The following is a 17,470-nucleotide window of genomic DNA, read 5'->3' on the forward strand; positions in this document are numbered from 1 at the left end:
GTGTCCAAACCCTTAATAATCCTATATGTTTCAATAAGAGCCCCTCTCATCCTTCTAAATTCCAGAGTATACAAGCCCAGCCGCTCCATTCTCTCAGCATATGACAGTTCCGCCATCCCGGGGATTAACCTACGCTGCACTCCCTCAATAGCAAGAATGTCCTTCCTCAAATTTGGAGACCAAAAATGCACACAATACTCCAGGTGTGGTCTCACTAGGGCCCTGTACAACTGCAGAAGGACTTCTTTGCTCCTCTACTCAACTCACCTTGTTATGAAGGCCAACATGCCATTATCTTTCTTCACTGCCTGCTGTACCTGCATGCTTACTTTCATAGACTGATGAACATGATTCTTTATAATTTTTACGTAGCTCTGTAATATTGTATTCTCACAAGAACGACAATCTTATTGGAAGAGGGGGAAGTTAAATACTACTAAGAAGCATCATAACCACTGTCATTTCATTTTCAAGATACTAGCACCAGCTCCACTAACTACTCAGCACTTTTCTTTTGCCACAGCCATTCTCTAAATTAAATTGGTCTTTCTTAATCTGTAAATTGAAAACCCTAAGAACAGGAGTGGAATCCATCCCTTTGTTCAGTAAGTAATGCTGTAAGAATTCAAATAACAAGCCGAAGAGAGTTATGAATATTTCACTATCATATGTAACCAACAACAGAACAATGACATTCTTAATTGCAACAGTTTAACAGGCCTGCAAAAACAACAACAAATAGATAAATATATAATAATCAAAATACAGTAAATGAATAACTGTAATACTAGGTAATCATAATAGGGTAAAATACAAAAGTTTGTGGTGCAACTAAAAGCACTGTCCATAGAAGATTGTCGTGAGATTGGTTAGTTAGAGGTTAGTGTTGTGTAGTGTTCAAGAGCTTGATGGTTGCTTGGCAGAAGTTGTTGTGGAACCTGGTGGTCACAGTTTTCAGGCTCCTGTACCTTCCCCATGGTAGTAGCAAATTGAAAGCCTGACCAGGATGGTGTGGGGCTTTGATGATATTGACAGTTTATTTGAGGTAGCGCCTATAGATCCCTAATTACATTTTTGTATTTGGTCAGGAAATGTTGAAAATCTGATTCTTGTTCTCGGAAACTTTAGCATGAAAAGTTTCAAACTCTAGGTCAGCTATAGCAACTGTCAATCTTTTTGTTATATTCCATTATATGTTACATGGAGGATTTTGTGATGCATGAACAATATGTACGGCACTGAGTTAATATGCTGTGCCCTTTATTCAGGACTCTGGGGTGTGGTGAACAATGCTGGCGTCTCCACGTTTGGGGAGGTGGAATTTACAAGTATGGCACATTACAAGGAAATTGCAGATGTCAACTTGTGGGGAACTATGCGAGTTACTAAAGCATTCCTTCCCCTTATCCGGCGAGCTAAGGGTGAGTAATATTGTGTTTTGAAATCACAGATACTAGATGCCTGAAATGAAAGCCAGCACAACGTTTAATGAATATAACTAGGTATTGGTTAAAGAAGAAATGAATTTTAAACTAATTTGATATTCGAATCCGATTTTAGTGGATTTACTTTCCTGATACTGGTTTCCTGTTAGTACTGGTTGATATCTGTTTCTATTATACTTTGTAAAAACATGTTTTCTTCTCTATTAAAAAAGCAGACCTATAATGTTGTTCTAATTCATTTGAAAGGTTTGTCCAAAACACTGTGTAAAGGTTGAACTGGATTTTCACATTTGCAACAACTGCAATGCTTTTGGTAGGGGTTCATTATTGATTTTTAAATAAAATTGCTGAATATAGTTATTAGACCAGTTTTAACAATGCAGAAGCTGTTGTGTACGCCCCTCTGTTTCAACCAGATGTATGAAAAGTTATTGTCGAGATGCATGCTGATGTCTGCAGGGATTTATTGTTGAAAGTGCAATATGTTCATGTCAATAATTGAGGCTTGACGTAGACTGGACATAAATGGAAAATGCAGACATTGTGATATACATTAAGAAGGGATAGAAAGGATAAGGACAAAAAATGGAGAGGCGGTTTACTGAATGGGGAACTGCATCCCACGAGAGGGATTGACATGAGAAAGGACTATATCTAAAGTCAATGAGTTTTAGAGTTTGAAGGTAAAAAAGGAACTATTCCACACCGTCATTGTATTGACTCCAGATGGAGTCCCTTGTCGGGGAGGCGGTGCGGACCGGGGATGATGTTGGCAGCTCGGCCTGAAAGTGGCTAGGGAGGCGGTGCAGGCCGGGGACAAAGTCGGCAGTGGGACTGAAGGTCAGTAGGACCATCCGATATAACTGAAATCCGTTATAAAGAAGTCTGTAATAACGAGGGATAACTGTAAGTAAGGAAGTTGTAAGTAATTATAGGCATTGGATAAGTACTAGAGGAATCATTGTTCAGCTGCATTTGGAGCTTGTCAGTTGCTGCTTCCATTTACTCTAGACTTAGACAATATTCAGGCATGGCTCCAGGTATTAAGTAGCATTTGCACAATATAAGCACTAAGCAATGACGGTCTCTAGAAGTGATTTTCTCGGTATCTACTATTGACTTTCAAATGCATACTATCATTCAATTCCCCTGCTGTGGTGGGATGGGAATTGCTATTACCCCAGAAACTGAGTGGACCAACTACACACCCACTGTGACAACAACGACAGGCCAGAAACTGGATCATCTATCGCAAGTGACTCACTTCCTGATTATCCAAAGCCTTTAAGCTATCTACAAGGCACAAGTCAGCAGAGTGATGAAATATAGTCCAACTATAGTCCAAATATAGTTAATCTGCAGCAAAATGACAGGGCTTCAGTGACAGAATCTCCCACACATGCAAAAGCTAGTAGGATTAAAGCATCATGTGGATGGATATTCCACCATCTTAGTTCCTCTTCAAACTGCAATCCAGCTTTTGTTGGATTTTCCAACCTAACAGCACAGTGGAAGTACCTTCCTCACAAATACTTCAACAATTCACAATAATGGTGTGTAGCTACCTCACTTGGTGATGGGCATTAAATACCAACAATGCTCATTCAATAATGAATAATACACAGATTGGAAACCATTTAATACAGGCAAGGGCAATAATGCTTGGAACAATGATAGTGGAAGTTTTGAAAGAATATGAGAAAATATGAAATTCATAAATATTGTGTTTATTTTACCATAATATTTTGTAATCATGCAGAATTCTGCCAATGAAATGGGTGTGTCTCAGTAATAATGTTGTTGCTAATCTGTAATAAGATTCAAAATATATCCATGAGACCAAGTTTGAAAGGATTTTAATCGTTTTTCAGCTGCAGTAAAATATCAAAAGTTCATTATCTTAAATTAATACCTTCTTTGAATTTGATTTTACTTTTTGCTTCACAGGTCGTGTTGTGAATATTACCAGCATGTTTGGACGCATTGGCATTGCTGGCCAGTCTGCCTACTGTATTTCAAATTATGGAATGGAGGCGTTCTCAGATTGCCTGCGTTATGAACAACGGCGTTGGGGTGTTAAAGTCAGCATCATTGAGCCAGGAAACGTTGTAGCTGCCACAGACATCCTCACTCGCGATCACATTGAAAGCACAGCTCGTAGACTGTGGGATGAAACTGATGAAATTGTCCAAGAAGATTATGGAAAAGCATATTTCGATCGACAGACAATATCAATGAAAACTTTCTGTAGCAGCAGTTCAAAAGACATAGCTCCTGTTATTAATGCCATCACTGATGCACTAACTTCCAGATATCCATACTGTCGTTATGAACCAGTGGATACCTACTGGTGGATTAGATTGCATGTGCTGAACTACTTACCGACTCCAATAGCTGACTGGTTGTACAACAATTAACCAACCTTCCAGTGTGTTACCAGAGTGATCAGCTTCCAACGTATCGTGCCAATTTCCTCATCTTCCAGCTCCATTACTTAATGCCCACTAACTATTATCTTAACTCAAGTTTACCTGCTGGAATTGTATAAAAATTAATCATATCATACTTTATAAGTTTTATGTGCACTTCAATGCAATTACTTTTTATTTGAAGAATTATGTGGTAGAAATTAATTTGTTGTTGTTTGCGTTGAATGCTATGTACTGTAGTTCATGTCCAAAGCAGAGTGCAGCATGCTGCCACTTTATATACAGGGTATTCATTGATTTGCAGATTTTTTATTTCAGTATTCAGTATTTTCTTTAATGTCATTTTAACTGAGTACTTATATACACAGAAGAAACAAAAAATTGTTTCTCAATCAGTTCCCGTTAGTGCAGTTAATAAAAACAGAATAAATATATATAGGTTTTAAAATGAATATTAACATATCTAAAATAGGCCTAAAAATTGAAATAAAAACAGACATTCAGACAGAACAGTGGCTTTGCTTTGACAGGTGCCTAGCTGTCAAAGTATGGGCGAGGTTAGATGTGTTGGTATGATGTATGAGGAGGGGACACAGTCCGTTAATCACTTATTGCCTGTGGGAAGAAGCTGTGTAGCATCCTGCTGGTTTTGCAGCTGATGCTCCTGTACCTCTTCCCAGATGGCAGAATGGAGAAGATGTGGTGTGATGGATGATAGGGGTCCTTAATAATGGAGATGGCTCTGCGGATGCTGCGCTTCTGAAAGATCTCCAACAGGAAAGGGAGTGGAGCACCAATGATCCTACTGGCTGTCTTCACTATCCTGTTAAGTTGTTTTTGTTCATAAGCCTTGCAGCTCCCAAACCAGGAAGTGATGCCGTAGGTCAGTATACTCTTGATGGTGCCCCTGTAGAAGGTCCTTAGGTGAACAGTAGGGAGACCTGCTTTTCTTAGTCTCCGGAGAGGGTGGAACCGCTGCTGAGCTCTTTTGATGACTGCTGTGGTGTTGGTCGTAGAGGTCAGGTCATCCGCCAGGTGAAGTCCCAAGAACTTCACACTGCTGACCCTCTCTACGGCAACACCATCAATGTACAGAGGTTTGTGATGGTGTTTTCCAGCCCTCCTGAAATCGATCACCATCTCTTTTGTCTTTTTCACGTTGAGGGTGAGATTGTGAGATCTGCACCATTCTGTAAGCAGCTCCACCTCCATCCTGTACGCCGACTCATTGTTGTCACTGATGAGACCCACCACTGTTGTGTCATCAGCGAACTTATTGATATAATTATTGCTGAGTCTGGCAGTGCAGTCATGAGTAAGCAGTGAACAGCAGGGGGCTTAGGACACAGCCTTGGGGTGAGCCAATGCTCACAGCGATGGTTCTTGATGTCCAGCTGCCCCCCCTGACTGTCTGCTGCCGCTGCGTCAGATAATTAAGGACCCAGTTGCAAGTGCCAGTATCCACCTTCAACAGCTTCAGCTTCTCCACCAGCTGCTGTGGGATGATTGTATTAAAAGCTAAGCTGAAGTCTATGAAGAGGATCCTGGCATAGGTATTCTTCCGGTCGAGATGCAATAGTGCGAGGTTGAGTGTTGTAGAGACTGCGTCCTCTGTGGACCGGTTGGCTCTGTAAGCGAACTGCAGTGGGTCCAGGTCGGCAGGGAGACAGTTTTTTGATGTGCTGCATAACCTGCCGCTCAAAACACTTCATTAGTATGGGTGTGAGAGCCACTGGACGAAAGTCATTGAGACAGGCTGGGTTGGGCTTCTTCGGGATGGGAACGATGGTGGCACTTTTGAGGCAGTTGGGCACTACTGCCTGGCTGAGTGAGATGTTAAAAATGTCTGCAACGACATCTTTTAGTTGCTCTGCGCAGTCCCTTAAAACGCGTCCAGGAATGTTGTCCGGCCCTGCAGTTTTGCTTGGATTGACGCTGGCAAAGGCCTTTTTAACTGCGGCTGTGGACAGTCTGAATGACTGGTCGCTGGGTGATGGCAGGAGTGCTTGTATCTGGGTGGTATTTTTAGCCTCAAAACGTGCGTAAAACTCGTTCAGTTCATCTGGTAGAGAGGGGTCGTTTTGGCATATCCGTAGCGGGGGCGGGGGGGGGCTTGTAGTCAGTGATGGTATGAAATCCCTGCCACAAGCGACGTGTGTCTTTGTCGTGTGTTCTTTTCCCTGGTTGCAATGTTCACATGCTGGTAGAATTTAGGTAAAACAGATGTAAGACTTGCCTGGTTGAAATCCCCAGCTGCCATGAAGAAAGCATCGGGATGTTCCCTCTGCTGCTCACTGATGTTGTAGAGCTCTGTCATAGCATCCTTCACGTCCGCGCTCGGTGGTACATAGACGGCCGTTATGAAGACTGCCGTCAGCTCCCTCGGTAAGTAGAGGGTCGGCATTTCACAGTCATTAGCTCTACGTGAGGTTAGCAGTGAGTAGAAACCACCACGGCATCCCGACACCACGATCTGTTGACATACACAGCCACGCCGCCTCCCCTTGACTTACCGGCTAGCGAAGCTACTCTGGCAGCTCTGTATAGGATTAGCCCCTCCAGCTGGATCGCAACGTACGTGATGTTCTGGTTCAGCCAGGTCTCCGTAAGGACGTAGACAGCAGTTCCTCACGCTATGTTGAGAAGCTCTCCACACTCTGATGTAATCCATCTTGTTGTCGAGGGAGCAGACATTTGCCAACATGAGTGTAGGCACTGCTGGTTTGTGTGGATTAGCGATTAGCCTAGCGTAGACTCCTCCGCGCTTCCCCCGCTTCCGCATCCTGCTACACCGCTTACGATGATTCCTCACCAATGTTGCTCCAGGTGCAGCCGTGGCTTTCCTTGAGTCGACACGGCGCAGAAGTCCCAGCTCGCTCAGTAAGTGTTTGTCGTAACAAGAAACTTTGTTGTGAGTGTCCAACAGAAACTGTCGCACATACATACGCTCTCCTTTCACTCATTCTACAGTCACACCACTCGCTCCAATAACACATGAAACCATTGAATTTTCACTGAGAGAGGCCGCTGCAAACACCGTTCGCGCCGCCATCTTGGTCAGCTGATATATTGCTATTGATTCTTTTGGGGCCATCGGTTCATGAACCTATTTTTCCACTTTAATGAATAGAGAAGTTCTCTATATTCGGTACCAAGCCATCTAGATTAAAAAAAAAATTTCCTTCAAGTTTTCGCAGAATGCATCCATTTTGTAAGTTGAGGAATGGCTTTGCAAGTTTAGTATAAACTAAGTTGAATCCTGACTTGCACAGTAATGGGTTTCCCTCAAGTGCTCCAGTTTCCCCGCACAGGACAAAGATGTGCTAGTATGTTAATGGTTACTGAAAACTGCCCTGAATGTAGGCTGGTTACAGGAGAATAGGTGGGGAATTAAAAATTAGAGGGGATATGAGACTTAGAGGGGATATAAGATTAGTGTAACTTAGTATGTAGGCGTCCTTGATGCTTGGTGGGCCACAGAGACTGCTTCCATTCTAAGACTCTGAAATTATTTTTATTTATATTGCAAGTTTGTTGAAGGTAGCCATCCTAGAGAACACATTGATTTTTTTTCAGAGATGTTCTTTCTTGTCCTACCTGTATGGAAATTAACTTTTCTGTTATAGGTGACACCAGTATTCCATGGCTGCCCATTGTGCATATCAATTATAATATAATTGGGGAAGTAAGACTTTCTACAAGAAGTACACAATTCCTCAAACTCCTGTGGTTCTGTTGAATATTTGAGAATAGATTCAGTCAGCTTCATTCAGCTAAAGAGAGATACTTAATGTGTGTTTCACCATTCTGTCTCAGCAGGGCAGATCATAATCACTGATAATCTTAACCCGCGTACATACTGCTCAACAAAAAAGTCCATTTGTTGATCCTCTAAATTATGTATGCCTGTCTTTCTGTTTGTTTGAAAACTGGTTGGCAACAGTTGTTAAATGAAAATTTGTAATTTTGGGTCATGAATAATCCTGGTTCTATGAATTGAACAAATATTGTGTTCTTTGCAACGACATTTTTATCATTTGAGCAGTGTATTGCCATTATTTACACTGCACGCACAGCCCTATATTAATATAATAGACTGGAAATAATAACATTTCCGAATATATGCACCATCAGGTCTGCACTTACCACCAGTTTTCATATCTAACAGTTTTTTTTCCTTTGGAACAGCTCAATATACCCTCTGTTATTTGTAGAATTAGTTCTTTCTTAACCTCCAGTTTTGTTTCAGAGTTTGAGCTTCCAAGGATAAGATCAACCGAGATGGTGACAAGCTATTCTGAGTAACTAAAGAATCTTGATCTTCTGACAGGTGCCTCTTAGGAAATGCCTCTTGGTCACCAAACTACAGATTATGCTTTGATATGATTGATGATATATCTCCATTATGAATAGTGTCCATCTTTAAAGTTGATTTATCACTTGTCGAAATTGGCACTGAGGACAAGAAAAGCTGCAATTAAGAAAGTAACTTTGGGGCCATGTAAATGAATTAGCAACATAATTTACCCGAGAGTCAATTTAAATATTGAATAGACTTAACAGATCCAGTGATCTTTGTTCTTCTGCTACAGCTGGGTCTAAAACTAAACTCTAGAGTAAGACCTCTACTTTTTAGAGGCCACGTTTAATATATTTTTTACATTGGAGAAAACTTTCCATGTTTTGAATCAGCTTCATGAAGGAGGATTTACCATCCCATTGCAATCATTTGCATGAACTACATCATTTGCATCCATACACACTGAGGCTATGAGGTAAAGATTATTATTGACTTGTTTTGGTGCTCTAACCTTGAACAGGGTAAACATGTAGATTGGACATGAGTTTGCTGACATGAGATCAAAGTGAACAGTGAAGTTCAATGATGATCTGTATCAATTCTGAGTAGTTTACACAAAATAAAACAATTTGCACAAGGTTCATGAGGTTTACACAGTTTTGTTTTTTTACGGTACATTGGGTGTCATTCCATGTTAAGTCAAACAAGATTATAAATCATTTTCCGGTAAACCTATTTTTAAAATGGGAAAACTGAAGTGACCGGCCAGCATTCTCAAACTAAGAAAAAACAGGATTTATCTCTGTATTTTGACTGGACTTGGGAAAAGTAGGAGTGGAGAATTGAGGAAAATAAGTTATGGAGAGGTGAAGGATCAGGAATAGGTGGGAAAGGTTTCTGAATCAAGAACCATAGATTTAAGGTGAGGGGCAAGGTTTAATTAAAAAAATGGAGGGGCACTTTTAAACTGAGGATGGGGTGTCTTCGGGCTGAGGCAGCGGTGGCCCGACTTGCTGGTGCGGAGTTCTGGCTATCGGCGGCGGCCTGGAGCTGATGCATTGGGGCTCGGAGCTGAGACTGCGGGACCCGGAGCTGGGGCGGCGGCCTGGAGCGGAGACTGCGGGACCCGGAGCTGGGGCGGCGGCCCGGAGCGGAGACTGCGGGACCCGGAGCTGGGGCGGTGGCCTGGAGCTGGGGCGGCTGCCCGGAGCGGATGCTGTGGCGGGCCGTCTCAGAGCGGAGATGGCGTTCCGGCTTTCGGCGGCGGCGACATCACCACGGTGGTCCACTGGACTGGAGGGCGGCATTTCCGTCCTGGATCGATCGCCTCAGCGCAGAGGGAGAACAAGGAGGGAAGAGACGGAGACTAAGACTTTGCCTCCATCACAGTGAGGATGTGCTTCGTGAACTCACTGGTGGATGTTTAATTTGTGTTTATTGTATGTTTTGTTTTTATTGGTTCTGTGTATGACTGCAGGCAACATAATTTCGCTCAGACCGAAAGGTCTGAATGACAATAAAGGAATCTAATTCTAATTCTAGTACTATACTGGCACTTAAAAGGTACATGTACAGGAAAGGTTCAGAGAGATATGTGATCATTATGGCCAAAGAGGACCAGATTAACTGGGGCATCTTGTTTGACACAGACAAATTGGATCAAAGGGCCTGGTTCCATGCTGGATGTTCCCGTGATTTTACAACTTTAAAGTTTGGTATCAAAATGTATTTTTATTTCATTCCTGCCACTACTGACAATCACATTCTCATTATCTATCCTCTTCCAAGCAAATCATATAGTAACATGGGATGATGTTCCACCTAATAGGCGGTGCATTTCTCTGCATCCTCCCAATGCACCTGGACTTGGAGATTTGGTCATATGGACCTTCTATCACAGGGTGCTTGTGGCCACTCAAAAAACTGAGTGTTAAGAGAGGGACACAATGTCTGAAGAAGGGTTCTGAACCGAAATGTCATCTATCCATATTCTTCAGAGATGCTGCCTGACCCGCTGAGTTACGCCAGCACTTTGTGTCTTTTGTTAGATTGACAGGTTTTTATTGTTGTTCTGGCGATATATGCTTCTTGTTATTTTTATCTTGCAATACTATCATTTGTTTTATGGTCTGATGGCATTTGATTCAGTTTGTTCCTGATTAATTGTTAATAATATGAGCTCTGTTATATTGGAATTTCTCATCTATTGCTCTGCCTCCATTAAGGGTGCCAGTGGTGCAGCGGGCAGAGCTGCTGCCTCACAGCACCAGAGATCCGGGTTCAATCCTGACATCGGGTGCTGTCTGTGTGGAGTTTGCACGTTCTCCCTGTGACCGCGTGGGATTCCTCCCGCATCCCAAAAACGTTTGGGTTTGTAGATAAATTGGCCTCTGTAATTTGCACCTAGTATGTAAAGGGATAACTAGTGTGAATGGGTGAGCAATGGTCCCCATGGACCAAAGGGCCTTTTTCCATGCTGCATCTCTAAACTAAACTAAATTAAACTAAACTGAAGAATGTTTTAAAAGCCACAACTAAACTTGTTCTCATAACTAAATCAGTAACGCCTTCCTCATCTTTAATTCTGACCTACTTTCTCGGTGGATATCTGCAAGTCATCAGTGAATAATATATATAAAAGAATGTTGGCCATCTGCTGTGTGTAGCCTTTGTTTAGAGACACAAGAAACTGCAGATGCTGGAATCTTGGGCAAAACACAAATGTGGTCAAGATTCTTGTGAGGTTCAATTTGTTCTATATTTCCTGGCTTTGTTGCAAATAATGTTGGTAAGTATAACTTGCAGACCTTTCCTCGGTCAGCAGTTCCAAAAGTTCCAGAATGGACAAATGCAACAGCGGCTTGGAAATAATTATGTTTATAGATTTACGAAGGAAAATAGTGTTTAACAAATCTGTTAAGAGCTTTTAGACCAGCAAAATAAATAATGGAAAAGCCATAGGTGCATTGTTGTTTAATAACTGGATGTTACTAAAAAATAATGGAGCACATGGGATTGGGGTAATATATGGGTGTAGATTGAGGACTGATTCAGAAAACATCTGTAAATGGGTCATTTTCATTTTGACAGGCAGTGCCTATTACTAGGGTTCCATAAGCATCAGTGCTAGGCTTCGAGCTGTCAACAATTTAATAATAATTCTGAATTGGGTCAAGTGATATATATATATGCATTTTTTTAATGTTACAAAGCTGAATGGCGTTGTGAAGAGGAAGCAGAGGTTGTTGTAAGTGTGGTGTCAGAGATGATGCCTGGTTCGGCCATGATTACACTGACACTCACTGTAGGATGAACTCACGTGATGTGCTTTATTTACAGTGACCAGCAAGTCCAGACAGCATGGTGGTCATGGCGCAGGTGCGGTGGTGCTGGCAATCTCGGGCTTGTCCCAGCATCTCCATCCTGGTCTTGAAGGAGGAGGTGTGGTGATCGCGGGCTTCTTCCTGCAGTTCACTCTTGCCTCGAGAAGAGGCTGTTATGTTCGATAAATCACCGGTCAGACAGCAGAGTTTGTATAACAATGTATTTTATAAGACAACCTAATAAGGCACATACTGTAGACATGCGTATCCGTATTCACATTCGCCAACCCCGAGTACACAGCAAAGAGCGCCCCCGAGTGGTGACCTGGTGTTGATCACCTGGCACCATTTATGACACGGCCCAGGGCCAGGGATCCCTCCTCCCGGCACCGTCTTTCATGGCATTTCTCTTCCATTCAGAACGTGCCATACTCCCTCCCATGAGCCAATCAGGCCATGTCACACTTAGCATGTTGCGCGCACTGTTTCTGCAATACCTGCGGTAGGGGGCGTACGTAGGTGGTCCGCCCCAACCATTGCAGTGTTTTGCTCAGCAAACCCAGACATAACCAGAATTGTTTGGGAACACTTTCCAACATCTTCAACTTGTTTGGGAACATCTTTGAAAACATCTGCTTGTTTTCAAAGGGTTTGGAATGCTGTGCTGCCAATTTAGCTGAGTTCCATTTTAGCTGACATGATCCGTTTGTCCCTTGCACAACAGAGGCGCTAGCGACCCCAGGCTTATCCTGGTGGTGGCTCTGCTTTGGGGCTTGAAGAGTTGGTGCTGGCGGTCTCTGGATTATCCAGGCCCCTCAGTCTTTGCCCCTGTAGTCGCTCGTTGTCTGTGGACAGGAAGAGGCACTGGTATCTCGGGATTGTCCCAGTCACAGTGTTAGCCTCAGTAAAGATGCGGGCTGCCTCGGGCTACGTCCTGGCTGCCCAGCCTTGACCACAGGGTGGCGCTAGTGGTCTTGGGTTTGTCCCAGTGGCTCAGTTTTCCTTGAACCTGCAAAATGGGAACAAAACAATCAGGAAGGCACTCTCTCCTTCTCTCCCTTCTGGATGGAATGCCTGGGTTTTACACGGAGAAGGCTGACAAGGTTCAGGTGGGCAAAACCAATGTCCACTAATTGGACGCAGCTGGTACCAATGATGCTGAGTATTGGCCTCTCCTGACCAGTCAGCCAGTGGTAGGGATCAGAGTGGCATCAAAAAGACGGGACGCTGTCACAGAAGAACTACACAGTCCAGGTGATTGGGTAAGGACATAGCAGATAAAATATTAAGTAGGAAAGATGTGAGGTCATCCACTGGTAGAAAAAGCTCGGAAGGAGGAATATTATAGAATGATAATGTGATTGAAGGGTCTGGGTGCTAAGAGAGACCTTGCGCAGAAACTGCTGAAGGTTAACGTACAGGTACAGGAATCAAATGGTACTTTTTTGCTAGAGAATTTGGATGCAAACGTAAAGATATCTTCCTGTAATTATTTGAAATCCCAGTGAATTTACAAATGGCCTTTTTTGTACATCTAAAAGAAGAATATACCTGTGTAGGAAGGAACTGCAGGTGTTGGTTTAAACCGAAGTTGGACACAAAAAGCTGGAGTAACTTAGTGGGTCAGACAGCATCTCTGGAGAAAAGGAATAGGTGATGTTTCGGTTGGAGACCCTTCTTCAGACTCTTCTTCTTTTGTGTGGCGTGCACAGCCTAAAGTTGTTGGACTTGTTCTATTTGATCTTCCGTTTGTGCACGTCGAGTTGATTGCATTTGTCGAATCAGGGTGGACCACGTGACGGTTGCAATCTTCCACCCCATCTTCAGACTGAGTCAAGGGAAAGGGACACGAGAGATATAGAGAGATATGGACCAAATGAAGGAAAGATACACAAAAAAAGTAACTGGTAAAAGAAAGCCCATTGTTACCTGTCTGCTAGGTGAAAACGAGTTACAGACAATGAGACTCAACAAAATGACTGAAGCTGGTACGACTTGGGTGGGGGAGGGATGGAGAGAAAGGGGATGCAAGGGTTACTTGGAGTTAGAGAAATCAATATTCGCTGGGTTGTAAGTTGCCCAAGCAAAATATGAGGTGCTGTTCCAATTTTCATTTAGCCTTACCCTGACAATGGAGGAGGCCTAGGTCAGTGAAGGAATGGGAGGAGGAATTAAAGTGTTTGTCAACACTTATGGTAGGTCCAGGCGAACTGAGCAAAGGTGTTCAGTGAAACGATCGCCCTGTCTACGTTTGGTCACGCCGATATAAAAGAATATACCTGTGATACATGGCATGCATCATTGATTTCCAGAATGAGTACTGGGATGAGTATTTGTCCTCTGAGAATAGATAAGATAAGGAGTAGATAGGATGAATGTACAGTCTTTTACCCGGGTAGGGGAATCAAGAATCAACGGACATAGGGGAGAGGGTAAAAACTTTAACTAGAACCTGAGGGGCAACTTTTTCCTCGCAGAGGTGAGGGATGTCACAAAATTTTGAGATGTTAAAAATCAAGCCTGTAATTTATCCCACCAGATAAAGCATAACAAAACTTTTTAATGTGATACCTAATTCACATTCATATCTTTACTAAAGTATTAAAAAAGTTATGGTCATTTTCGTACTCGGAAATTAGCATCTTGTTCCCTATTATTTGTCCATTAACTTAACACAAAAGCTGTGATCGAGGGCGAGGGCCGTTTTACACAGACAGACATACAGATTGGTGTGTGGCAGCGGTGGCCACAATCTGATCTGTATGTACTGTGGAAGTTTTTAGTCAGATATCTAGTATGAAAATATTGATCATGGATAGACAAAAACTAGATAAGATGTTAAATACATGTCCTTCATACCTTTTGTTTTGCCCTGAACTTGTGATCCGTGATTTTGAAGGCGTTGAAGTTGAGCCCGACTTTCAAATCCAGCGATTCAATAGACCAGCAACATCGTGTTGGAAATAAAATGCGAACGGGATGACAGAACGAGATTTCCTCTACGTCATAAGCTCGTCGTATGAGGAAATCCCTCCGATAACCAATGAGAAACCAGCATTTTACTCACCTCCCCCCACAGCCTCTCGTCACGTGCGCAGGTCTAGAGCGCCACTGATGGCAGGGATTGGAACAACACTACAGAGGGTGGACTATTTGGAACAAGCTGACAGAGAATGTAGATGAGGCAGGTACTATAAACAGTGAATTAAAGACTTGGATTGGAAAGGTTTGGAAGGATGTGGCCCAAACGCAGGCAGGTGGGACTAGTGTAGATGGGACAGCTTGATCGGCACTGACAAGTTGGGCCGAATGGCCTGCTTCTCTGTTGTATGACTCTGAAATTTTGAAGAACATAAGGTAATATTAGTGCAATGTAATTCTTATGGGTGTCGAGTTATTTGTATAATAAGGCTCGTACCACGATGTAAACGGAGTATATCTTTATTTAGCAACTCTGTACAGCAGCCGCAGGCTCGTGTGCATGCCCGGGCAGCTCCTCAACTGTCACTCCCCATTCCTTACACTATTATTCCCATAATACCACATCTCCCTTTCTTTGAGAACAAAGGGTGGACTACCTTTGTCTCTGCATGTCTTAAGGGGTTTATTCTGCCCTTTTGCTGGAAGACCTGTCCCTGATTCAAGCATGCAAAATAGAAATAAAATAACTTCCGCGTTACCATACTGTGAACTATTACTTTAGCAGGCTGTGTTCTTCAAAACTTAAACTCTCAGGTTTCAGGTAAATGTACCAGGTTTACAGTACCAGGTTTACAGAACAATTTCACATCACATTTCACTCTCTTTTTCTTTACTGTAGAAAACAGATCAATAAATCACACATCAAGTCTCTTCGGCTTTCTAACCTCTCTCCCACACCTGGTCCGCACAGTCTCTGTGGTGGAGCCCTCTCTGCTGGGTGATGTTGTCACTGGTGGAGCTGTCTCTGGTGGAGCTGGCTCTGGTGTAGGTGAATCTTCTCCCACCGGTGGCTCATCAGCGTCGACTACCCCACTGTTGGTCTGCAGCGGAACCAAGTGCTGCCGGTTCCTCCTCAGTGTGCCCTGAGGCACCTGGACGATATAAGAGCAAGGGGTATTGTGTGTAGATAGCACTGTGCCCTGGACTCGTGCATCGGTGATCCACACATCCTCCCCAGGTACAAGTGGCTCCAGATTTCTCGCTCCGTGCCTCTTGTCGAAGGATCTTGCGTCGTTCCTCCTCTTCTCCCTTTCTTTGGCCCCCAGCGCGTTGTAGTCAGACAAAACTGGATTCAGCAGGGTTGGAAGAGCAGGAACTGTAGTGAGGCGGCGCCCCATTAACAGCTCAGCCGGGCTATAGCCGTTCTGTAGAGGTGTTGCTCTGTAGGCCAGCAATGCAAGATATGGGTTTGTTAGCCTTTGTTAGCAGGTTTTTCACGGTTTGTACAGCGCGTTCCGCCTCCCCATTGCTCTGAGGAAACCTGGGGCTGCTCGTGATGTGCATAAAGCCATACTCTGCTGCAAAGGCTTTAAAGTGGCTACCTGAGAACTGGGGCCCATTGTCACTTTTAAGAAAGTCACCAATTCCATGACGAGAAAACATGGATTTCAGGTGTACCACCACATCTGTGGACCTTGTGGGTGACAGCAGCGCAACTTCCACATACCTTGAGAAATAATCTACTACTAGTAGATACGTCTTGTCTTTCAGCGTGAATAGGTCAGCTCCCAAGGTTTGCCAAGGCCTGTCTGGCATCTCCGTTGGCATCAGCGGCTCTTTGACGTTCCTTCTCTCTTGGATGCAGGTTCTACATTTCAGCACCATGTCATTCAGCTGGCTGCTGAGTCCTGGCCACCAAACCGTCTGTTTGGCCGGGCCCCTGCACTTTGTCACCCCCAGCTGTCCCTCATGTAGTCTCTGCAGCACATCACCTTGTAAGGCTGATGGGATGACGAGCCTCGTGCCCCGCAGCAGCAGCCCATCGTGCACAGTCAGCACTGCTCTATCAGCCCAGTAATGTCTCAGCACTCCCTGCAGTTGGCTTTTGCCAGGGACATGATCGACTGTATAGTTGTACCTCATGTCTCATCCTAAATCTTTGGACTCTTGGTGGGAGGTCATCCAAAGCTTTCCCTCCCAGCAGACTCACCAATGGCTTATGGTCAGTTTCCAGCTCGAATGGTCTTCCCAGGATGAAACAGCTGAACCTTTCACATGCCCACGTCGCAGCCAATGCCTCCTTCTCTACTTGAGCATAGCGCTGCTCTGTTGGTGTCATTGACCTGGACGCATATGCCACAGGTGACCACATGGCATCGCTCTTCTGCAGCAGGACTGCCCCCAGGCCAAAGGAAGAGGTATCAGCAGAGATCTTTAGAGCACTGTTTGGGTTGTATAATGTGAGCACTGGTGTGGATGACAGCCCTGTTTTTAACTGATCAAAGGCGGCCTGCTGCTCTGTCCCCCAGTACCAGTGGTTCTTCTTGGACAGCAGGTCTCGTAGCACTTTGTCTTTTTCAGCCAGGTTAGGCAAGAAGCGGCCCAGCTGATTGACCATGCCCAGAAAACTCCTGAGTTCGCTGACATTTTTGGGTACATCCATCTCTTGTACTGCTCTCGTCTTCTCTGGATCTGGCTTCACTCCATCTGCTGAAATCGCATGACCCAGGAATCTGACTGTGTGGCGTGTGAGCTCACATTTGTCCATGTTGAGCGTAATGCCGGCCTTTTGTGCCTTCTCTAGCACCGCATGTAGCCGCACATCATGCTCCCCCTGCGTCTGTCCCCAGACCAGGATGTCATCCATGTGACACAGTACCCCCTCCAGGCCACCGGTCACTTCTGTCATCATCATCCTTTGAAAGTGCTCGGGGGCTGATGCTATGCCAAAGGGTAGACGGTTAAAATAGTAGCGCCCAAAAGGCGTGATGAAGGTGGTGTATTTGGCAGACTCTTTTGTCAATGGTACTTGCCAAAAGCCCATGTTGGCAT

General features: G+C 44.0%; 1 protein-coding gene across 1 annotated transcript in view; it reads left to right on the forward strand.

Annotated features, from left to right (window-relative positions):
- Positions 1–8,815, forward strand: part of LOC129703267 (D-beta-hydroxybutyrate dehydrogenase, mitochondrial-like) — a 53,375-nt gene extending 44,560 nt beyond the window's left edge. Inside the window, exons 4-5 of the mRNA XM_055645602.1 lie at positions 1,269–1,421; positions 3,393–8,815. Coding sequence (XP_055501577.1) covers positions 1,269–1,421; positions 3,393–3,862 — 623 coding nt within the window. The 3' untranslated portion in view covers positions 3,863–8,815. The remainder of the gene's footprint in view (positions 1–1,268; positions 1,422–3,392) is intronic.
- Positions 8,816–17,470: the final 8,655 nt, after the last annotated feature.

The sequence above is a fragment of the Leucoraja erinacea genome, chromosome 14 (assembly GCF_028641065.1).
Source record: "Leucoraja erinacea ecotype New England chromosome 14, Leri_hhj_1, whole genome shotgun sequence".
Lineage (NCBI taxonomy): Eukaryota > Metazoa > Chordata > Chondrichthyes > Rajiformes > Rajidae > Leucoraja > Leucoraja erinaceus.